The sequence below is a fragment of the Mustela putorius genome, unplaced genomic scaffold (assembly GCF_011764305.1).
Source record: "Mustela putorius furo isolate JIRA1106 unplaced genomic scaffold, ASM1176430v1.1 tig00537227_pilon_pilon_pilon, whole genome shotgun sequence".
In the NCBI taxonomy this organism is placed as follows: domain Eukaryota; kingdom Metazoa; phylum Chordata; class Mammalia; order Carnivora; family Mustelidae; genus Mustela; species Mustela putorius.
In genome coordinates this window covers 44,681,235-44,706,039 of record NW_025422368.1, presented here as the reverse complement: position 1 = coordinate 44,706,039, position 24,805 = coordinate 44,681,235, and the positions used below count along the sequence as shown (strand labels likewise).

At 45.0% G+C, this 24,805-nt stretch overlaps 1 protein-coding gene across 2 annotated transcripts in view; it reads left to right on the top strand.

Annotated features, from left to right (window-relative positions):
* Nucleotides 1-24,805, top strand: part of PTPRB (protein tyrosine phosphatase receptor type B) — a 116,017-nt gene that overhangs the window by 66,962 nt on the left and 24,250 nt on the right. For both annotated transcript variants that reach the window (XM_004752439.3, XM_045072848.1), the window contains 9 exons: nt 507-770; nt 2,964-3,233; nt 6,646-6,909; nt 8,758-9,021; nt 9,750-10,031; nt 14,541-14,819; nt 15,308-15,457; nt 17,533-17,776; nt 23,591-23,697. In XM_004752439.3, the coding sequence (XP_004752496.1) occupies nt 507-770; nt 2,964-3,233; nt 6,646-6,909; nt 8,758-9,021; nt 9,750-10,031; nt 14,541-14,819; nt 15,308-15,457; nt 17,533-17,776; nt 23,591-23,697 (2,124 nt within the window). The remainder of the gene's footprint in view (nt 1-506; nt 771-2,963; nt 3,234-6,645; nt 6,910-8,757; nt 9,022-9,749; nt 10,032-14,540; nt 14,820-15,307; nt 15,458-17,532; nt 17,777-23,590; nt 23,698-24,805) is intronic.

The window sequence follows — 24,805 nt, the reverse complement described above, 5'->3', positions numbered from 1 at the left end:
AAATAAGAATAACTCTGTTGGTTGGGTTTCTTTTGGAACTCCCTTAGGAGTGTTGTTATGACCATTAACATTTATTGACCATGAACTAAACCCACAGCAAAGTGCTTTACGTGGACATTTTGTTCAATCCTCACAACTCTGTGGCCTGTCACTATTACCAAAACTGCCATTTTTCTGATGAAGAAACTGAAACTGACGGAGAGTAAGTAATTTGCCTGTAGTCCCCCAGCTAGTAAATGAGTAAACCAAGACTTGGACCAAGGCAGTCTAACCAGCTCCTCGCTCTATTACCGGCATCCTTCCTTTCCACTTGCTGGCTTCGATGTCCCTCTAAATTTCCCCAGTCAAATTCAGTTCAGGCAGAAAAGTCCAAGAAAAATGGTATCAATATATGAAAGTGAATTCTTTTAGTACATACCAAAATATAAGAAGCGTGACAATTTTGGTTGAAAATTTCCGTAGTTCATTCTCTAAGTGATGACTTTTCAATCTATTTCCCTTTTTAGTTCCAAGCGCTGTCAGAAATATTCACGTCTCTCCCAATGGGGCGACAGATAGCCTGACAGTCAGCTGGACTCCTGGTGGGGGAGACATCGATTCCTACACAGTGTCAGCGTTCAGGCAGAATCACAAGGTTGAGTCTCAGACAGTCTCCAAACACGTCTCGGAGCACACATTCCACAGGCTGGAGGCTGGGGAACAGTACCAGATCGTGATCGCCTCAGTCAGCGGCTCCCTGAAGAACCAGGTAGACACAGTGGGGCGGACAGGTGAGTGCCCACCTGGAGAAGAGCCAAACTGTTTTCCACGACAGGACAGCAGATGGACTGACTTAGCTATTCACAAGACAAAAACATCCGAAGTCAAAGCCATAATTCAGTGTAGTTTCAAGAGCCCTTTTCATAGTTTCTTTTTGCATTTTTCTTTCGTAATAGAGATCTTCAGAACAAATGAAAGGTCCTGAAGGCCCATATCACTTGAATAAACTGTCGTACTTGCTAAATGATGTAGAAACTTTAGTTTTAACACATAGACTTCTGTAACTATTTACATGAACTATTTACATTTAAGTAGTTACTATTTTCTGTAAAATTTACCCTTCGCAAATTTAAAAAAAAAAATGAACACCTATGCCATTTACTTCATTTGTTACAAGAATAAGTAACAAATGAAGGAATAATGTGCCTCTTTATATTAATATTACCAATAATATACTACTTTTAAAACACGAATAAGCTAAAAGCACCTTCTAACTGCCAGGCATTTAAAAATGATCTCCAGTCACATTAGAAGATAGAGAGCTTTATTTCCATCTTATAGATGAGGAAAGTAAGGCCCAGAACACTTATAAAACATTATCAAGGATGCACGTAATAAGATCAAGAGCTATAACTCAAATCTAGGTTTGTCTGGCTCCAAACCTTTTGCCTTCTCTACTGCGGTAGAATACTTATCAGATGCATTCCGTTCCCATAACCACTCATTTAGCCGTGGGCCTGGGCTTCTGTCCTGTCCCCTCCTGTGTATCTATTTCATATATGTATCTCTCCAACCACATACCAAGCACTATGCTAGAAAATGGGAATTCAGTGGCAAAATAGAGCCCCCAACCTCAAGAAGCTTATAATCTAGTTAAAGAGACAGGGAAATAAAAAGACAATTACAACACGATAACTTCTAAAATAAAAGTAATAATGGGGTGTGTTAGGAGCAAACATGAAGAGCCATGACAGGGTTTCAGGGAAAAGTAGCATTTAAATAGACACTAAGAAGTCATCCTGGTGACATGGGTGTTGACTTGGCTCCCGCAGAAAAAACAAAGGCCTGAAGGTGAGAGAAAGCACGGCACACTGAGGACCTACACACTGTGTGGTGTGCTAGAGTAAAGATGAGCCGTATGGCCAACGAAGTAGATGGACCAAATCATGAAGGGCCTCGTATGCCTTGCTAAGGTGTTTAGAATTACGGAGAGCCATTGAAGGGCCATCTGCTTGGGGCTGCCATGAGAACATGCAGATATAGTGTGGGAGGTGAGGAAGGAAGGGCACTGGTCAATCATGTAGTGAGGGATGATGTAGTCCTAGGGGAGTGGGAGTGGGCAGAGAAGGGAGAGAAGTGTATAGATCAAAGAGATAGAAGTTGTAGGATGTAGAAATTACAAGACCCATGTTTGATTATGTGTAGTATAAGAGGGACAACCCACGTTTCTGACTTGCGCCAAGAGGAACAAAGGACAATAAGGAGGTATGAGGAGGGAGCTGAGGAGTCCAATTTGGGCCTCTTAGGAACTGGATGGAACATGCAGGGAGAGATGTCATTTGCAAAAATAGAAGAGAGATCTGAACTGCAAGTTTAAATTTGGGAGTCGTCACCATATGGGTAACAATTCAAACCATGGGAGTGAATGAGATCTCCTAAGATTATGTAGAATGAGAAAAAAATATGAGCCTAGGACAGAAAATCTTACTAAAAATAATACTACTTTACCTTTCCCATCAGGAGCCATAGTAAAAAAATTTATGATATACTACTGCTTAGGTCAAGGCTGAAAGGTTTGACTTGAGTTAATCTTGGGAACGAAAGTCTAAACATAATTCCACCATCCAAGCGATATTCACTGAATGTAAATCTGTTCAGCATCTTCCACTTTCTAGATACATACATCTGAATCACTTTGCATATTTATCAGAGTCACTTTCACTAATTTTTCTACTTGTTTGACTTCAAGAGCCTGTCTAAATTCAGAGGGGAAAAAAATAGAGACTCAAAGCAGGGGTACATATAATCTAGGCCAAGAAATACTGTCTCGTAAGGGCACATGGGAAGTGTCCATGGGACATGAGTGAAATGGTGGCAACCTCTTTTCTCTGCCACTGATTTAAAGTTTTTCTCACCTGCTTTCTCAGTTGGCTTAGCCTAAGTGACAGAACCTAACAGCCCTCGCTTCTCTTCTTTCTTTGCAGTCCCAGCGTCTGTCCAGGGAATAATTGCAGACAATGCATACAGCAGTCATTCCTTAACAGTAAGCTGGCAAAAAGCTGCCGGCGTGGCAGAAAGATACGAGATCCTGCTTCTAAACGACAAGGGGATCCTTCTGAGTAACACATCAGAGCCAGCTGCCGCCAAGCAGCACAAATTTGAAGACCTAACGCCAGGAAAGAAATATAAGATACAGATCTTGACTGTCAGTGGAGGGCTCTTCAGCAAGGAAGCCCAGACTGAGGGCCGCACAGGTAATCTGCACAGCCCATCGCTTTGCCCCGGATCCCATCCCTGGGTGCTATTCCTTCAGAGCCGCAGGGTCAAAGGGATGAAGCTACACGGGGAGAGGAGAGCTATTTCTTGACACGATGGGGATGTTCACTGTGATTTATCACTTCTGCATCAGTCAGCCTCTTCATGGGGGCTCCAGCCTACCCCACTCCAATTTAGATGTATTATTAAAACCTACTGCCATTGTGATAAGTTACCACTGACCTAGTGACTTCAAACACCAGTTTATTTTCTTAGAGTTCTGGAGGTCAGAAACTGAAAGTGAGTCCTATGGGGCTGAAATCGAGGCTTCAGGTATCAGCAGGACTGTGCTTCTCCTAGATACTTCAGGGGGAGATCCTCTCCTTGCCCTTTTCAGGCTCCAGAGGCCACTCACATTCCTTGGCTCACGCCCCCTTCCAGCAATAGCATCATTCCAACCTCTGTGTATGTCGCCATATCTCTTTCTCTACTCTTCTGCTTCCCTCTTCCATCTTTTCAGGACTCTCGTGATTACATTGGTCACCACCCGGACAATCCAGCCTAAGCTCCCTGCCTGGAGATACTTACCTTAATCACATCTATAAGGTCCCCTTTGCCACATAAGGTAACATATTCCCAGGTTCTGGGGATTAGGACATGGACACCTCTGGGGGTCGTTATTCAGACAACAACCCTGGTCTGATGGCTTACTCATTAAGGAGCTCCATCTGAAAGGGAGGGGGGTGATGCTGACAGAAACATGAAGATGAACTTGGCATGCTTTGTCCTGGAAGAGCTGACTGACTGGTGGGGGAGACAGACACACAGACTAAGGGTGATGATACATTGTGATAAGGACTATATAAAGAAAGGAATATCCAACATCAAGAAGAGCGTGGAAGTTGGGTGGAATTGGGAGGTCTTCATAAAAATGGACCTTTCTGTACTATCCTGAAAGATGAAACAATTCTGCACGTGAAGAGAAGGTAGAAAGAAACCCAGTGCAGAGATCCTGTCCTTTGGCAAGACTGGGAGGTGTGAGAAGGACCAGTGAGAAGCCACGGGTGAATGAAGTGAGGGTGGCATGAAGGAGAGGTGAGGCCGGGGGAGCAGAATGAAGCCAGGTTAGAGAGTGCCTGGCACACCTTCCTCGGGAATTTATTTTTCCTTATAAGCTGTGAGGAGACCATACGAGGTTTTTCAGCCAGAGAGGGAGTGTTTTGAAATAAAATTTGTACCTCAAAAAAGATAAATCAGATGGCCATGGGGAATAGATTGAATGGAGAAGAGACTCACTCATTAAATCATTTGTCACTGAGCAACTACTATGTGCTAGGCACCTTTCTAAATGCTGGATACACAGAAGTGAGGAAAATAAAGCCTGATGGTCATGAAGCTCATATTCTAGTAGGAAAGAAAGGCAAATAATACACACAATAAATAAGTCAAGAGTGTAGTAAGTTAGATGGTAGTGAATACCAAAGAGAAAATTAAATCAGGAAAGTGGGGTAGCAAGTGTTAGAGGCTTACAGTTTTGGATAGTACAGTCCTCAGAGGTGTTGTCGAGAAGGTGATAACTGAGCAGAAAAGGGAGAAAGGGCTATGCCAGTATTTGGGGGAAGAATATCCCCATGCAGAGCAAACAGTGAGGCAGAGACTCAAGCAAGAGTGTGTCTGGCCTGTTGGACCAGTAAAGAGACCAGTATAGCTGGAGCAGAGCAAGAACAAAGTAGGGGGATGTGATCAGATAGGTAGTTGGGGTCATAAAATGATTGCAGTTATAGAAATGATAAGGGTCAAAAGCTAAACCACCACAGGGGCCCTGTTGAAGAATTGTAGGTTTAGTCAAGAACTATTTCTATGTGAGATAAGATGGCACTTGGTATCTGAGTAGAGTACGGAAGGAAGAACAGAAGATTTCGGAATGACCCCCTGGGGTATCTGGTAGAAGATGATGCCATTAATTGAGATAAGAGAAGTAGGAGGAGGCTGTGTCAAGGAGGAATGGACAGGGTTTAGTTGCATACTGAGTTTGAGATGTCTGGATGACTTACAGCAAGGGATGATCACGGGTAATTGAAAATATGGCCCAAGCTCAGAAGAGTGAGATGAAGATAAATATTTGGGCAAAAATTCCAGTTAAATCCATGTCTTAGTCTGTTTAGGCTGCAATAAGAAATAATACCATAAACTGGGTGGCTTAAACAACAAACTTGTATTTCCCATGGGTCTGGAGGCTGGAAGTCCAAGATCAAGTCACCAGCAGATTCAGGATCCATTGGGGGCCCATTTCCTGGTTCATGGTTGGCATCTTCTTGCGGTGTCCTCACATGGTAGAAGGACATGAGAGCTCTCCGGTGTCTCTTCTATAAGGGCACTACCCCCATTCATGAGGGCTTCACCCTCATGACATAACCACCTCTCCACGGCCACATCCCCAGTACCATCCCCTTGGGGGTTAGGTTTCAGCATATGATTCGGGGGTGGAAGGGACATAAACATTCAGACCATAGCAATCCATGAAGCAAAAGAAATTGGGTCCTCAGCTTGTGTTACGGAACGTGCAGAGGACAAAGGTTGGAGTGATGGGAAAGAGCAGCTTTTAAGGAGAAAGCAAAAGAGGAAGTGTTTGGAGCAGAAGGAGGAGAACCCAGGAGAGACCAAGGCAGGTGTCCAGTTCTGTTCCCACTGATAGCCCAAGACTTCTGCAGTATCAGGCAGCCCCTGTGCAAACAGTTGGGTAGCTGGTCACTTCTGAGGGCTCTTGATTACTTTGCCAATGGGTGCCACTGAAGGCCGAGAGGGTCATTGAATCCCAAGGTCGATCTTTTTCTTTCTTTCTTTCTTTCTTTTTTTTTTAATGACTTTGGTTTTTCTCTTGCTTCTCTTTCCTCAACCCCTGAATTGAATCTCCTTCGGCCCACTTTCTCTTTCTCTCCCACTTCTCTTCCCTCCCTGCTGCCCTCACCTCCGTGGGCCATTCCTTAGCTTTTAGATGGCATTCAGAGATGTGTGTTTTGTTTTGTTTTGTTTTGTTTTAAATTTCTGATCTAGCTCTTAGTGTTAGAAAAACATTGAGTCACACAAGTCAGATTAACATTTATTTCAGACCCAAAAAATGTTTTTGAAGATCATTTCCCTTTACTGGTTTTTCTTTGTTCTCTCTCTTTGTTTGGGGTTTTTTTGTTTGTTTGTTTGTTTTGATTTTGGTTTTTTCGTTAACAGTTTCAGCATCAGTCATGCACAAAATTCAGTCTTCTTTGTTTTGGGGTCTCCATGAAGTTGATATTTTCTGAAGGCAGAGACAATGTGTTTTGGGCTGCTGTGTAGTGTGTCCCTGCTGTCCTCGGGCCTGGGCTGTGTTGGGGGCATGCCGAAAGTCAGTCTCACTGTTTGGCTCAACTTTTGCAGTCCCTGCTGCTGTCACCAACCTGAGGATCACAGAGAACTCCACCAGACACCTGTCCTTCAGCTGGACCACCTCAGAAGGGGAGCTCAACGGGTACAATATCTTTCTGTACAACCCAGACCGAACGCTTCAGGAGAGAGCTCAGGTTGACCCACAAGTCCAGAGCTTCTCTTTCCAGAACTTGCTGCAGGGCCGAATGTACAAAATGGTGATCGTAACTCACAGTGGGGAGCTGTCTAATGAATCTTTCATATTCGGTCGAACAGGTAAGGCCCAGATCCAACCAAGCAGGAATGTAGAGCAGAGAAATTGTCTCAGTATTCACTGGCTTTTCTGTGTTGTGTCCTTCGTTTCCTGTTCTATACATGGTCTAGTTCTATATGAACTTGGTGATCTTCAGGCTTTTTGACCCTAAACCAATCTTTGATTCTGTACCAGAATAGCTTGGCCCTGGTTTCTGCTCTGTTGCCACCACTTGTAGACTTCATAGGGTTTGGTGGAAAAATGAATCTGGCTCCTCTATGTGCCAGCTAACCACCACAAGAGGGTTGTAGCCCATTGTGGCTCCATTCAAACTGTTCCCCTTGGGAAACTTCCACACTCATGGAGCAGAGGGCGGGTCTGGAGAAGATCCACTGTGGAAAGGACCAATCTATGAGTGCTTCGTGACACAGCACAGCATGAACTGAACACAAAGAATTGCAGGAAAAGGAGAGAGAGAGAGAGAGAGAGCTCTCTGGGCTGCCAGTAAGAAATGGAATTGACTCTTTTCCCATAATTTGAGTTCATTGTCTTATCTTTCTATTCAGTTATTTTTTTTGATATCTCATGATAGTTTTTGAGTGCTTTCTGTGCCATGCGGGGCTCACTGCTGGACAATGACCGTGAATGGTGCTGATGAGGCCCCTGATCCACTGAGCCCACATAAGCGTGGGACTGGGGTGGGGGAATGGGCACAGGGGAGAGGGGGCAGACAGCAGATTTTTAAGGAAGATGACTTGGGAACACCCTCAAGTCTAAGAAAGAAAAAAACAACATGCATGACAGAGAGACTTGACAGGACAAGATAGTACTTTCGACAGAGAAAGCATTTCAGCTGAGCCCTGCAGGTGAGGGGAGCTGTGTGAGAACGCATCCCAGGCGCCCAACAGAAGATCTCAGTGTGTTTGGGGAAGGGAATAAAAATGAGCAACAGATCCAGATCAGCCTAGAGCCTGAGTAAAATTGCCTCCGTGTTACCACTTCCAGGGCCATCTGCCCTCTGCACATCTTCCCTTCTCTGCTCATTAATGTTGAAAGTTCCTCCATTGAGAGACAAGAGTCTTCACTCTGGAGAAGAACGAGACTTACATACCCATGGGACAGGTGCCAGCATGACTAATTTACACAGTGGTAGACGTGACAGTTAGCACTCTTCTTCCAAGTGAGGCTCAACTGATATAGTTTGGCTAGGAAAGAGTTGAGGGAACGGAGAGCCTACAAGAGGGTGGAGCGGAAGCAGAGACACCCAGAGGGTGTGGGGGAGGGGCCTGGAAGAGATGGGCCAGCTTGGAAGGGGTTGGCACCTTCTGTGAACACTTTCAGGCCTTTCACAGGCTAATTTATAAACTGTGTGACCAGTTTTAATAAATAATTTCTGAAGATCTCATTTTAGATGTTTATCAGACTACATGTGGCAAGCATACAGAAGTCACCACCTGCGGTGTTTTGTTTTTGTTTTTTTTTTAAGATTTTTATTATTTATCTGAGAGAGAGAGAGAGAGTGCGCACAAGCCCGGGGAAGGGCAGAGAGAGAAGCAGACTCCCCACTGAGCAGGAAGTCCAATGTGGGTCCAATGTGGGCCAGACCCTGGGATCCTGAGCTGAGAGAAAGGCAGACACTTAACCACCCACTGAGCCACCTGTGCACCCCTGTGGTGGTTCTTTTTCTTTTCATTTGTACCACAGCTCTAGACCACATGCCCCTAAACCTATGCCCTCAAATACAGGCCAGATCTGACTCCACAATTGGGACTACTTACCTATATGCCCAACATCACTCATATCCTCACCTGTAGGCCAAATGCCTTTGTTTCTAACTCTCGTTCTTAGTAAAGGCTTTCACTGTGTTTAAGTCCCAGCTTCTGTGAGTAACCTCAGAGGATCCAATCGAAACATGACAGACAGTCTCTGGTTCAGCTGGAGTCCCGCCTCCGGGGACTTTGACTTTTATGAGCTGATTCTCTACAACCCCAATGGCACGAAGAAGGAGAACTGGAGAGACAAGGACCTGACCGAATGGCGTTTCCATGGCCTTGTTCCTGGAAGGAAGTACATACTGTGTGTGGTAACTCACAGTGGGGACCTCAGCAACAAGCTCACGGGGGAGAGCAGAACAGGTAAAAAACCCAGTTGCCAAAGGCTAGTATTGGTGGCACACATTTGAGTTACATTTTCATAAGAAAAAGGGAAATCAGTAATGGTGTGCCATGTGCTAGCTCCTGAACTTGGAAAGGCACTATGATAAAGGAAACAGACCTTAACCGCAAACATACCACAGAAGATCTAGGAATATGATCTAGGTCCTTAGCTTATCTCTGCCACTTACCCATGTGAAGCTAGGAATGTCCTGAGCATCTCTAAGTCTCAGTTTTCTTATGTGTAAAATAGGGATGATCATATACATCATCATTGTGTTGCCATGGGCAGTGCTTTCTAAATATTTTATTTCCTGGGCATATGCAGACAATGTTAGTCTGAATGCCACCCTGGGGTCAATGAACGAGGCCTTCTGGATGTTAACTGTCAGTGGACTGTAACCCTCACACCTCAGAAATCTAATGGAACCAGTACATACTTGTAACCCATTAGGGCCCACTCCTGTTCCACAGTACTCTAGTAAGGAAACTCTGGCTATGAAAACTGAAGAAAATGTGCATTAAACATTTGAGGAGAGTACCTAATGCATAGTAAACACTACAGATAGAAGCTTCTGTTTAGGTTTTCATAGTACCTCTTCTTACAAAGTACTTTGACATATGTCTGACATTACTCAGCTGTCTTATCTGCATGTGTTATGGCATGGACATGTTTATGTGATTTTTTTTTCATGTTCTCCTACGTACAGCCCCAACTCCTCCCAGTCTTATGTCATTTGCTGATGTTACAAACACATCCTTGGCCATCACCTGGAAGGGGCCACCGGACTGGACAGACTATGATGACTTTGAGCTGCAGTGGTCCCCCAGAGACGCAATCACGGTCTTCAACCCCTATAGCAACAGGAAATCAGAAGGACGCATCATATATGGTCTTCGTCCAGGGAGATCCTATCAATTTAGTGTCAAGACTGTCAGTGGCGACTCCTGGAAAACCTATAGCAGACCGATATTTGGATCCGTGAGGACAAGTACGGCATGTTTACTACTCTTGGTTCCCCCTAAGAGGGAGGGAAAGTAGGTATTGTGACATCTTATTCCAGTGAGGCATGGCTCAAATCCACATTTTTACTTGGGATTGGTTAGATGTGAATTCAAGCAGCCGTCAACATAGACTTGTTCATTCCTTCAACATTAACAACAGTGGACAATAAAGAAATGATCTTTCCCTCACGGAGCTTGCGGTTCAGTGGGAGTTGTGAGGAAAGAAGTATTTGGCTCTCTAGAAACTCATGGTGGGGACATCTAACCCAGTACAAGAGAGCTTCCTGGAAGAAGCAGTCTCCAAACCAAAACCTAAGCAAAGAGTAAGATTCACCAGGTAGATATGGGGAAAGAAGTGGAGAATATTCTAGGTAGAGAATAAAATATTTCAAGATCAGGCGGGACAGAGGAGCTGAATGTAGTTGACCAGAGCATAAAAAGTAAGGATTAGGAGAGTCAGGTGATAAAATGTCTTGAGAACCACGGTAGTGACTTTAACTTTATCCTTGATCAATTGGAGTCACTGAGGGATTTTCGGCCAAGATATCATAATCAGATTTACACTATAAGAAGTCACTCTGGGCACAGTGTGGAATATAGACTGTAAGGGGCAAACTAGAAACACAGGGATCCATTAGGACACGTGGCGATAAATCCTAAAGATAAAAATGCTTCAACAATGAAATACTTACCAGTTTCTTCCCAAAGGCATTTTGGAATAGATAAAGCAAACCTTGAAGAAACGAAAGTTTTCAGCATAGCCTTAATCCAAATATTTATTTTTCAATAATACCAATATGTGTAGTTTCTAAGATCAGGTCAGAGAGTTAGTGGTTATTGATGAAATAGATCATTGAAAATTAGGAATTTAAGTAGGTAGCTGTTTCACCTATTCAGCAAACATTAATGTTATAGTAATTATAATTTGCACTCCACATCGTATCCAGAGAGCAATTTGAAATTGAATAGCTGAATCTCAAGAAAAATAGGCAAGAAAGAACTAAGAATTTTCATTCACTGCAAGCTCAAGATGGGTTTTTGATGGCTTATTGTGGGTTATGCGACACGTGTGCTCAATTTAAGAACTCAGTAGAGGCGGGGTTCAGCAGATGGCTTCTGGAGTATTATATTCTGTCCTGGGTGCTGAAATTTAAGAGCGGCCTTTACCAAATGGGGCAGGCCTACAAGGAGAGCAGCTGGCAAGAAGAGGGACTCAGGGTTGTGTTTGATAAGGAATGACTGATGGAACTTTGAAGATTGCATTAGATAGGATTGGATTTGGTTGTGGGTAACTGAAAGCCCAAGGTAACAGAGAGTTAAACAACAGAGAACTTTATACTTCTCATGTAGAATCCTTACACAATTCTGGGTCTCTCACATCTACTCCAGCCATGATGAACAACTTGCAATTCCTGATCTTCTACCTTCCCACCCCTCCCAGCCCCACCCTGGGTGCCTGGATTCATACTTTTCTCTGCCTGAAATGCCCCTTTCCCAATATCTTGGTGAGGGTGAGGTATCATCTCTGCCCGAAAGCCTTTGCTAACTAACTCCTGTCCACCATTAACTCCAGAAAGTTGTCTAGCACGCCACCCAGCACCTTCTCTGTCCATTTCTTCTGGTTCATTCTCCTTTCTACCCTGTTTTGTGGCTGTTTCAGACTCCTCTCCCCTCCTAGAGTTTAGGGCTGATGCCTAATTCACTTCCATACTGTTCACAGTATGGAAGGCGCCTTACCCATAGCAGGTACCTATTTCTTAGTGAACAGGGCTATGACGGGAGATCTTAGAAGACATGTGGACTTGAGAGGCAGAAAGGAGAGGGGAGAAAGAACAGAGGAAAGAGGCTGAAGCAAATTTCCATATTATTCTTTGAGTAAATTATCAGAATTATGAATTGGGCATGGTGTTTCTAAAGACTTTCCCTGAGGCCAAACAGAGAAGGTATCTTTGGGTTCCAGCTGTGGTTTGGTTTGAAGGAGTTCAAAAGATTAACAAGGAGTTAATGTTTGAAAAGACATAAGTACTGCTTGCCTCAAAGGCCAATTCCCTTATCCTGAAAAAATCTCCAGGTTTTTTTTTTTTTTTTCTCAAAATCATTGTTACCTAAACTGTTATGACTTAGCTAAATATTTTAGACCTTGATATGAAACACAAATTCATCCAGTGGCACAAAGATGCCGAGTGTTTCAAAGTCACGCTTGTTGAGGACGAAGAGTCCTGTGACTAAGGAGACAGTGTCAGGAGAAGAGGGGTTTTATGCCAAATCAGAGCAACAGATGATGATCTATTCTGCAAGTGGAAGTGGGGAGCTAGTGCTCCCAGCTGTGCAACCCACAGGCCCTGTGCTCAGAGGGACCCCATACTCCGTTTAATTTTCTGTTGTCACCATCTTGAAATCTTAATAGTTTGAACACAGAGTATTGCATTTTTCACTTGGCGCTGGATCCTGAAAATTATGTAACCATAAACCTAACAAAGTTTATGAAAAAACATACATTTTATTCTTTTTAAAGATTTTACTTATTTATCTCAGAGAGAGCACAAGGAGGGGAAGCAGCAGAGGGAGAGGGAGAAGTAGGATCCCCACTGAGCAGGGAGCCCAACTCAAACACAGGACCCTGAGATCATCATCGGGGCTGAAGGCAGACGCTTAATCGACTGAGCCACCCAGGCACCCCTGAACATACCTTTGAGTTTGGGGAGGAAGGGCAAGTGGAGAAAAGAGAAAAGAATGAAATTTGTAACAGGGATAGTAAAGACCCAACAATGAAATGGAAGGGGTTTTCCCTATTTGGTCAAATATAGCTGTCTTTAGCCTTATTTTTTAATTTTTAATCTATCCCCATAATATGCAGTACTCTGTGAGCTCCTGAGTTTGATGTCCCTGGTTAGTGCTATCTGATCATTGTTACTGTGTTTTCTGCTGTGGCCAATGAAACAATGGGCAGCTTTTAAAACTAAATATTTATCAAGACTTTTGACTCCTGGAATGAGATAGAGTGGTATAGACCTAGATTTTCAAGTTCTATTCAAGAACCTGAAGCCTCCTTAGAAATTCCTAGGGACAGGGGACAAGGAAAAGGAAGCCTCAGGGAAGTCACCCCAGCAGAGCATCCCTGACCCCCACCAAGGCACACTTAAAACACAGGACCAGAGCCCGTCTGATTTAACATAGAGGGGAACGGAGACCTTTTCTTTTTGAAATGGCTTAGTTGCAAAAATTCAAATTTAAAGCCTATGTATCGAAATCATACAATTTAGCTTCATCGGATGTAATTAGAGATGGGGAGGTCTTGTCACTGGTCAGGGAGGCCTAGAGTTTGGGTGGTAACCTATGAGGTCAGGTCGGCTAGGTGCTTATCTGTCATACTATATCTCTTACTCCTTGTAGAGTCACGCACAACAACCCTTGAGATCATGATCGCTCTTCATTGAGTCCCTAATCGGTCAGGCACGGTCTCAGGCCGGAGAAACTGACTGACCATGAGCACAGGGGCTGGAAGAGCATGGTGTATACAGGGAACCACGAGCAGTTACTGAACCGGAGGATGGCTTGTGAAGAGGGAAGGCAGAGACTGGAAGCGGGGGGGACAGAGCCAGGACCTAGAAGGTAGCAAGGAAACAATGCCATATCTTAATTTTCTCATAAGAGCTGGCTTTTATTGAGCAATTAATATACCAATGCCATGTCTTTGTTTTTGTTTTTGTCTTTTCTCATAAGAGCTGGCTTTTATTGAGCAATTACTATACCAGACACAGATTTTTAGGTGGCTGTGCCTGGTTCAACTCTATGACCCATCACAGTCCCCACAGGAAGTAGCTTCTCTTAATTTTCCCACTTTACAAATGTGGCACAGACACGGCAAGTAACTTGCTCAAGAAGCCACCCCTGGTAAACAGAATCTGAATTCAGGCAGGCCAAGCTGCCATTCTAACCTGCTGGCTACTCAGCCCCAACTTCCACCTGACTTCTGCCCCTTAATTTTAGTGTGGACGCTATATTTAGTGTGTATTTGTGTTTCCGATCACACTGGCACTGGGAGATTTTTTAAAAGGACGACATTTTAATTTTTAGTGGCTCTCAGAGTGTGGTCTGGGAAGCAGAAATTCCTTGGGAGATCCTTAAGAATTTCTTTCTTTCTTTTTTTTTTTAAGATTTTATTTATTTATTTGACAGAGAGAGAGAGAGATCATAAGGAGGCAGAGAGGCAGGCAGAGAGAGAGGGCGAAGCAGGCTCCCTGCTGAGAAGAGAGCCTGATGTGGGGCTCGATCCCAGGACCCTGAGACCACGACCTGAGCTGAAGGCAGAGGCTTTAACCCACTGAGCCACCCAGGCGCCCCAAGAATTGTTTTCTTTCTTGAAAAGCAATCCAAGTAAATCTTAAGACTTATGTAGATCTCACAGCACACTGGGCCCAAAGGAGCTGAAGGAAGAAGAAAAAAAAAAAAAGTCTTCCTGAGTTGTGACATGTCTGTCCCTCTCTGCCCTGTAGAGCCAGACAAGATTCAAAACCTGCACTGCCGGCCTCAGAACTCCACGGCTATCGCCTGCTCTTGGATCCCTCCTGACTCTGACTTTGACGGGTATAGCATTGAATGTCGGAAAATGGACACTCAGGAAGTTGAGTTTTCCAGAAAGCTGGAGAAAGAGAAATCTCTCCTCAACATCATGATGCTTGTGCCCCACAAGAGGTACCTGGTGTCCATCAAGGTGCAGTCGGCCGGCATGACCAGCGAGGTGGTGGAAGACAGCACCATCACGATGATAGACCGTAAGTGTTTCTGGAGGTGATGCACGCAGCGAGCCCCCGGTTCTACCGGGCACGCAGCTCACCTTCCCAGGAGCCAGACCTGGGGTCGCTTGCAAGAGAGAATGGGAGAGCCTCCAGGCTACGGAGACATTTTTCCTGTGTAGGTGAAGCATCCCGGCAGGAAATGATTTAAACAGTCTTCAAGTACTTTGATGTTTCAAGACAACACTTGGCCTGATAGAGCTAGAGGTATCACAGAGCTTTTAGGCAATTTGGTGGTACAGCGTCAGGAAATCCTCCCCTCTCGTTATGTTTAATGTGCCTCTGGCAAATCACTTCCTCTGCTTCCCTCCAGGAGAGGAGAAGGAGGTTTTTCTTATTGTAAATTTTAAACACACACACGCACACACACACACACACACACCCCACACACACCCATGTAGGGGAGTGGAGACCCTCGTGTCACTGATTGTCCTGACTCCCCTGGGTTCCTTCTTTATCCTTTTCAGGGCCCCCTCCTCCACCTCCGCACATTCGGGTGAATAAAAAGGATGTGCTGATTAGCAAATCTTCCATCAACTTCACTTTCAACTGCAGCTGGTTCAGCGACACCAACGGAGCTGTGAAGTACTTCACAGTGGTCGTGAGGGAGGCGGATGGTAAGTGATCACCGACTCTGCTTCGTCAAAGGTCACCTGGATGCCGGCGATGTTCCCAAAACCTACTCAAACGCTCTTTCAGCAGCAAGGCCTGTTACTCACCGGATTTAACTACGAAATGGGTGAATAATAGTAGCAACCGCAGCCATAGCATAAATAGCCTCATGTAGGGATGTCGGGGCTCGTTGGAAGAGCCCTGGCTCTGCGGTGACCCCCAGAGCCTTCTCCACGGCTCACTCAGTGCTGATGGTTCCTTCTTGGCTCTGCCGTCGAGCAGCCCCGTGTACTTCGTGTCTTCCCTGCCCCGATCTCCAACAGCCCAAGGAAGCACAGGCTCCAAACCACCCACCGATTCACAGAAAACACTCAAGAGCTAAACAGAGGGAAAAGATGATCCTGAAAGGCAGTCTTCCTTTCTCTACTGAATTTTCAACAGTGAATTTTATTTTCTCATCAACGAAATTATTCGCTGTCTACCTCATTCCTACAGGCCAGGCAGATACTAGGTAAGAGTTGTAACAACGTTGGATACGACCTCAAATACGATTTCTTGGAGCTTCTTATGTTGGCGTTTGTGAAACCACCTAGAGGAGGGTCGTGTTTGCCACGGAGGCCTTGTGCCCGATTCCTCCAAAACGTGTGTGTCTGCGGCAGCATAGTGTATTTGACATGCCTTAGATTTTCCAAAATTGTTTAAGGTGTTACACACCCCTGGTTCTTTTAACCTCTTTGTGGGCTGTGAGAAGCTTTAAACCCGACCAGTGCTGGAGCGGGTCCTAGGCTAGACAGGATTTTAGTTTCACGGGATAGCTAAGGGTCCGTGTGCTTTGACGTTTTATTTAATTGTACTGAAGTTGGTTATGCAAAATTAATTAAATGATATCAAGGGTCAGGGGTGCATCCCAGATGTCCCTACATCTCACAAATAGGTATATTTACTTATATCTACAGATAAGGATTTAAGAGAGAAACCTGCGAACTATGCAGAGATTGTTAGATTTGATGAGGATGCAGTGGAGATAATGGTTTCCTACATGAATGTAAGGCAGTGACCAAAAGGAAGCCACACCCCAGCAGGCAGCCTTGTGTTCTGCAGCCTTGTGGGTTTCAGTTATTGATGTTCCGAGGAGATGGGCTGTGCTCCCCTGGCTATCTAAGACAACAGTCCGTCTCCTATAAATGTAAATCATAGCATATATGTTCATCCCAAAGGCAACATTCCATTTCATTTACTGTCAACAAGGTAATATTTCCAAGACCCACTCATTTTGAACAAATTTTATTAAACAAGAGTCCAGAATGCGATGAACCCCCGCAAAACCACTTCTCGAAGTGCATGGCTAATGGTGTCCTATCTCCATAATATTTATCTTCCTAATTATGCCTTCCTCCGGCCAACATCAAAACGAGTTTATGGTGCCAAAACACACAGCAAGCTGGGTGGACGGGGCGAGTTCTGGGAAGCGTGCTGCAGGAGGGGCCAAATTCGAGCCAGGATTAAAGTGTACTCAAGATAACAGAGAGCTGTGCACTGAGCTGTGATCGGACAGGGTGTGGCACAGGGAGCGTGCCTGTGGGTGACTGCTCTGGCCTTGAACTTGATTTTTCTTATCTCTTCCCTATTTCCTAGGTCATGAGGATTTCCTTATTAGCTCAGCTACAATGGTCATTGGCAAGGCAGAGATCTTATTGAGTGGGTTGACTCTCCCAGCGGGGAGTGGCCAACTTTCGGGAGGTCTGAAACACGTCTACCATCTGATGCAATGAGTTAACTACCCAAGCCCACATGTTTTATTTCCTAGAAATATCATGGTGTGTGTCTGTGTCTATATATAAATCCACGTGCGTGTGTATTAAATGTTGTATATACACACTCTTTTTAATTTTTACTTTAGAAGAAGTGGATTAAAATTAATTTCATTAGGAGACTTTCACAGCATCCTTCAAGATCAAAGTGTTTGCCCTTTGGAGCTGACTGGAGATGGTGGGAGAGGGGAGGCAGACTTAGAAGCCTAGGGAGAGATCCCTCAGGTCACGAGGAAGCCAGCAGCTCACCGTGGGTTTTCTCCCCGCAGGCAGTGATGAGTTGAAGCCAGAACAGCAGCACCCTCTGCCCTCCTACCTAGAATACAGACACAACGCCTCCATTCGGATGTATCAGACCGATTACTTTGCCAGCAAGTGTGCGGAAAGTCCCGACAGCAACTCCAAGAGTTTTAACATTAAGCTGGGAGCAGAGATGGAGAGCCTGGGTGGAAAATGCGATCCCAACCAGCAAAAGTTCTGCGACGGGCCACTGAAGCCACGCACTGCCTACAGGTTAGACATACTACCTTCATTTTGCAAGAAGGGACAAGATGCAGGAGAGGGGGCTCAGCTGTCTGGGCATCTGATGCATCCGAGCTCTGGCAGATTACTAACCAGCATTACCACAGTGCTGTGCATGTTCCTGGGTAGTTTATAAAGTCTGAGTTCCTGCCTCCATTCATGGGTGATGTGTAAAGAAGGCCGTTGGCGTTGTGCAAAAGCTCCAATCCATTATACGAAGATCGTTCTTTCTCTTCACACTTTTTTAGCACAAATCAAACAATTTATTTACTATGTTAATACTGTAAAAGTGTCCAAACAGAAAGATTGAGTTTAGGGAGACCCAAGAAAGATGAAGTTTCATCTTTTACTTTTAGTGAGGGCTGACATTACACTTACTTATTTATCTTCTAAGGCACCGAAAGATGAAAGCGCTCTTTGGTCCAGGCAGAACTCTCAAAGGAAAGGGCCCTGCATGTATGGGCATACCATTTCCTCCTGCTAGGCAGACAGAAGAGAAGGAGCAGCTGTTTGGTTTGGCCCCAGAGAGCATTACTGCAGCCAACGGGCCCTTCCAGTCATTGGAATTCGCAGTGCCGTTGGCCTGCACTGTGCTCCCCGAAAGCAAGTATAAGCAGAGGTACACAGCATCCCCAACCAGAGTCCTCAAGAAAAAGAGACTCTTGGCAGCCATCTGGGATATAAGCTATAAGCATCCAAGATCAGTCTTGAGTGTTGGCAGAGCTGACATCTGGTTGGCATGGCAGTCCATCAGGTTCGCTATGGCCAGTGTCTACTCCGGTTAGTCGGTGCCCAGGGCTTGTTGACTCTAACGTATTTTGAATATCAGCCCTGAATCTCAGTAGAGACTTTCCTGCAGGCTCCAAATGGAGACGTGATATGATATCACACGTGAGAGTATTCTTAGCCCCTCCCTGGAATCAACATGGGCAGGCTGAGAGTTTTCCTAAACCAGAGGACTCATCTTGGGCAAGAACTCGAACTATACCTCTGCCCCAGGCTCACCACAGAAATGCTGTTGCCACCCCAGCCAAGGTCGGCATCTCCAGAGTAAACACACGCAAACTTATTAATGATGTTCACTTCAAGAAGAGAGCATATGAGCCTTCCTGAAGGAGGGGAGAGCTCAGACAAAGCAAAGGAGAAATATGAAAGAGATCAGAATGAGGGAATCTCTCAGTTTCTGTAAGAATCAAGAGATGCCTCAGCTCCTTGGTCACACTGGCTCAAGGAAATTTGAGCAGAAGTCTCCCAAGGGCTCTATTCAGTTTGTGAGTTGTCCAGTGGAGGCTGATTTCTGTTTGTTTGCTCTGAAAAAGAAGGAGAGAAGATGACTCATTGTTCCATTTAAGAGAAGGACCATAAGAAGCTGTAGGTGGCCCTGCGCCCTTCTCTCCCCAGCACACTCCTTCCCATCCCTAACAGCTGCCCAGGCCTGAGTGATCTCCCTTGGAGCCCGGGTGCTGCCACTTAGCCGTGTGACCTCGGAAATGGCATTCCAATTCCCAAGCCCTCTCTTCTCTCATCTGTGAGACAACACAGGGTCTTCTAGATTCAAGTCTTCCAGTGGTCCCCATTGACTTCCAAGAGTAAGTGAAGATTCCAGAGCAGGGCACAGAAAGCGCCCTCCCCCCCCACCACCCATCTGCCTCCGGCCTGCTGCTCCTGCTTTGCCTCCCGCCATCTGCCGAAAGTACACCCTGCCTTTTGCTAGCCCTCACTTGGAGTTCCTTTAAATATGACAGGCCTTTCTTAGACCTTTGAGCCCCCACATGTTCTTTTCACTCTGTTTGGTACACCCTCCACTCCTTTGACTGGCTGGTGCGTCCCCTCCTACAGTTCAGAAGCGCCCCCAGCCCTCATCAGGCCCCACATTTACCCCCCCCTCCCCCCAGCAACCCATCAGCCCATCAGCCCGCACTGAGCAGGTGGCACGCGCTCCTGTTCCGCGGCAGCACTCAGACCCTCCATCCCTCCAGTCCACCACTCAACAGCATCGTATAGCTCTTTGTTTAGTCACCGGCACTCTTCACCAGACTACCAGAGCTCACAGTCTATTAGAGGAGACAAAGCAATGTGGCAAGTACCTGGCCCCCAAGAGATGCTCATTCAGTGTTTGTGAACAAATAAGGGAACGAGCTAAGACGCACTATGAACAGTTACACATTCTTATTACACCTTAATCAACTCATGCCATCCTCATTGGCTTTCTAGAACACAACTTTCCGGTATTTCTCCACATTTGGTTCAGTCCCGTGAAAAGCATGCCAGGCAAATAATGCTTGATAGCCTTTCAAAGTCCAGGGAACTACAGGCTAAGCGGTCTCCTGTGGGGCTGCCGACCCCTAGCTTAGTGCAGCCAGAATTCTGCCTATCTCAAGATGGTGACTGCCACAGTGACCCTCAATGCTGTCAGGCATCTTTTTTTCTGAAGAGAATAGGTAGACAGGAGAGAACATGGGGCGGGAGTGGGAGAGGGTGGGCAGGGGGAAGCGGGGGGGTGGGGTGGGAGTGGGGGTGGGGGTGGGGGAGGGGAATAGGATCGAAAAGAAATGGGAAATGCTGGGTTTAGCTGCATTGCAAATTTATTATGTCAACGAATGTAATGTCTTCCCATTTGTTACTGGGTTCCTATTACGTGGGTGCATAATTAACGTCATTCCATATGGGAAGAGAAAGGGCAGATCATAATGGGTGGGAGGCAGTTTAGAGGTTAGCAAAGAAAGCGCTGATCTGGTTTTGTTTCTATTCTAGATAGAATAGCAATGTGACCCCGAGTGGGTAGTCAGCTTCTCTTGACTCATTTTCCCCAAATGAAGGAAATTGAACCACATGATCTCTGACTTTGTGCTATAGGTTTCTGATTCTGAACCCATATAAAGTTGAAATCATTAGTGTCATACATCTGTTTATTAAAGTAATCACACACACACACACACACACACACACACACTGAGAAGGTATCTGTAAAATATAGGCAGAAATGTTGAAGGACACGAGGGTAAACAAATACCATTAAGGTTCAAAAGGCTTCTTGAAGGAGGTAACATTTTAGCTGAGCATTAAAAAGTAAGGAAGGATTTGAAAATATGGAGAGAGGGACAAAAGGAGATTCCAGGTGGAGGGAAGAATGGGAGTCCAAGTGCAGAGGAGGAAGACACAGACTGTTCAGAGAAGAGCAAGTAGTCTAGTCTTAAATTGTGGGGAGAGCAGGAAAGGGGGTAGCAGGGAAGACAAGCCCAGGAAGATAGGGGGATCTGGAAGATCTGGGACAGGATCGGGAGGGGGGCTACATGCTGAGATAGGGAAGTGGTGATGGTGTCCCTTTTTGGAAAGGGGTTAAGAGCAGAGTTCCTATTAATCCCATTACATTTAAGGAACTCTGCTAGATCATGATCTCCTTTCTGGAGATACTAAGTCATTATCTTCTCCACTTGGTCGTTATCTCCTTTCTGGGTTCCTAAAGGTCATTATTCATCTGGATCCACTTGGTGTTTTGTTTGGGTTTTGCACCTAGAATTTCAGAGCAGAACATGGCAAGGTTGTTACCATCCAAGGCTTTTAATTTACAAATGAAGAAACAGAGGCATAAAAAACTTTAGGGGCCATTCATCTACTCAGGAACAGAGTGCTAGCTAGACCTCAGACCCTCTGCTTCCCAGCGTGGGACCTTTTTCCCATGCCTCCCACAGAAGTCAGAGCTGTTAAACTAAAACTAAGCCGAGAGGAAATAAGAGAAAGAAATCTGGATAAAGATTCAGAAAATACAGAGTTTGGTTTTCTTGCACCAGCTTTTTCTCTGATCTTGAGCAAGACACGGAATCTCTCCAAGCTTCAGGTCCCAAATCTCTGAAGTTATATCCTAAGCTCCCTTGTTACAGGGGAGATGTTGGAGATGCTCAAGTGGGACCATGTTCGTGAAAGTCCTTCCACACTTACAAATCATTACACCAATATAAGAAACGCTTTCCAGCAAAGAGACTCGTTTCAGTTTCCAAAAGTACAATGCATTAGCAGCCCACACCAACTCCTCACCTTCCCACTGAACATAAGCTGACTGCTTCTTACCCTTCAGGGACAGCTCACGATACTTCCACCAACAGCCTGGTATTCCTGGAAGTACAACTTCTGACTGGAAAGTAGCTTTTAGAGATGGAAATTATAGATGTGGCTGATCAATATCGTCCTGCTCATTTCATAAGACGGCAGTTGGACGTGGGCATGAGTTGGAAGGAAAGGTTCGCCCCAGCCTGATACAATTTTGGCATTCTTATGGGTCATGCCCAGAAACTTCTGGGTTGAACAAGTCTAGATTTTTTTTTTTATAAAGGAAAAAGTGACTTCTGTTCACTTTCCTAGGATTTAAATTAACACTGGGGAAGTTTCCCCATATAAATCAAGTCTGATAGTCTCAGCAAACCTATGTTTGAAAAGAGAAAGAACTCAAGAGCTGGCCTGAGCCTGTCTTTTTTTTTTTTCTTCTCTGAGGCAGTCTTTTACTTAGTGCAGGAATGCTCTCCTACAGCTTCTGTGAAAGCTGCTTCTCCCTCAGCCTCTGCTTAAATACCCTCAGTGACTGGGAGCTCACTACCTAATGCCGCAGCTTATTCTCTAGATGTTACAATGACTTTATGTTCCCAAACTACACTTCTCTGTGACCTTTCAGCCTATTGGGCTTCACTCTACCTTCAAGAACAAAAATAATGAGGTCTGTTTCCTCTTCTGCATGGAAATTCCTTAAATCTGAAGTCAGACCTCATGTTCCACTAAATCTTTTCTGTCGTCATCCTGTTTAATGATCTCAAATCAAAATGATTTCAAATTTGAGATCAAATGATCTCAAACTCTTCCTAAGATATGTCCCCAGAAACCGAGGGCAGGCCCCTGGTATGGCCTGACTCACCCAGCAAATATGAGATCAAGGTTCTCAGACAGGGAAAATAGACTTTTCATCCAGGCTGAGGTTACACATTTATTTTTTGCAGCTGTATCTTGCTGGCATTTCAAATTTCGGGCCAGCTAATCTCCATACGGACATGTGGATGGCCCCCTCAGCAGCTCTCCTTGTCCAGGTGACTGGAAGAGCTCCAAATGTCCGCTGGAAAGTTCTAAATCAACGTCTCACTGTCACTCTAAACCCAGCACAGGCCAAGCAGAGCTTTTCCTTTGCCCCCGGTTAGCTCCCGATCTCCATCAGTGATGCCATTATTCTCTCAAGTGGCCTGAGCTCAAATTTTATGCCCATCCTGAATTCCTCCCTTCTCCTCTTCAGGATGGGCCCCCTCTAGTCCTTCCTGCCAATACTTGCCCATTGTGGTTCCCTCTGCTGGAACATGGACATGGCTGCCTCCCTCACTTTCCTCTGATTTCTTATTTAGGAGCCCGCCCCGACCATGCTGAATGGGGCAGTTCCCCACACCCATGCCCACTGCTATCCATTTCTCTTACTCTGCTCTTTTCTTTTTCTGCTACATATTACCATCTGGCGTATTAAAGTTGCATAAATGTTATCTGACTTCTAATTCCAGAGAATGTAGCCTCTGGGATGGTAGGGACTTTGCTGTGTCCCTTGCAGGATCCTCTGATCCTAGAACAGGGACCAGCACATAGTAGGCGCTCAGTAAACATTGGATGAACAAATGAATAAATGTATGAATGAACCTGGATAGATCTGATTCCATAATTCTTGTCCTACCTAGCACACATATGGACCAGGTGCCCACCCTATGGCTCCTGGAACCCATCTTCTGGTCAGCTTTACTGTGGTCGGCCACTTGCACTTAAATAAATTGGTTTTCCTTTCAGAATCAGCATTCGGGCTTTCACGCAGCTGTTTGATGAGGACCTGAAGGAATTCACAAAGCCGCTCTATTCCGACACATTTTTTTCTTTGCCTATCACCACTGAGTCAGGTAAGGCCAGCCTCCCCATCTACCTGCCTAGTCTCCAGCTGCCATGTCACTTACAAGGGCCTCCAGTGGAGATCTGGTGACGTGGCTGATGGCAAGGGGAACATGCATTTTTCACTTGGAATTTAATCTTTGTGGGATCATGGATGACATGGAGTCAAGAAATTGCTCCTACTTCTAAAGGAGAATGGGCTAAGCGGCCATTAATCTTGAAAAGAAGATAGAAGTATCAGATTTTTTTTTAATTAAAAATGAAGTTTTTAAAAATAATGGGTGAAAAACATTCAAATTGGGAGCTTTGCACAGGCCAAAATGTAAATACAAAAGGCTTTCAGTCATAGGTGGGAATGTATGAATCCACAAACATAGAAATGCATGGGAAAAAAAGACTAGAAGAAGAAACACCGAAGTATTCACAATGAGTATTCACAATGAGCCTGGCCGGCTCAGCCGATGGAACGTAGGACTCTCGATCTCAGGGTCCTGAGCTCAACCCACGCTGGGTGTAGAGCCTACTGGAAAAAGGGATTAACAATGATCGTTCTCCAAGTAGTGGGATTATAGGTGATACTTTTTTTTTTTTTTGCATATTACACGTAGCTTTTACACCATTAAAAAAATGTTAACTTAAAAACCTTAAAATAAATAAATTTACAAAAGAAACTTCTCTAGCCTGAGGAATAGCAGTAGCTAATATTTACTACATGAAATAGTTTATCCAGTGAAGACATGAAATACTTTATCCGATCTTCACTCTAACCTTCTGAGGTAGAGACTATCACCATCCCCCGTTTGAAAGGGGAAGACCTGGGACACCAAGAGGTTTAAGTAACTTGCCCAGGAGAGTAGAGCTGAATTCTGGCATTTTCTGCTGGAACTCTTAACCTCTGTACAGCTTTGCCTCAGAATACTCCCCTCACACTGAGAATAGTGTCATGTGTCAGCACATTGTTCCTTGACCAGCATCAGTCCCAGCCTTTCCCAAGAGGCAGGGTTCTACAATGCTTGGTCTCAGGAAGTTCTTCTTCATAGCTAAAACAGTCTCTCATGCTGCATGACAAAAGATGACTCAGCCTCACAAACACTCCCATCTATTTATGCCAAATATAGG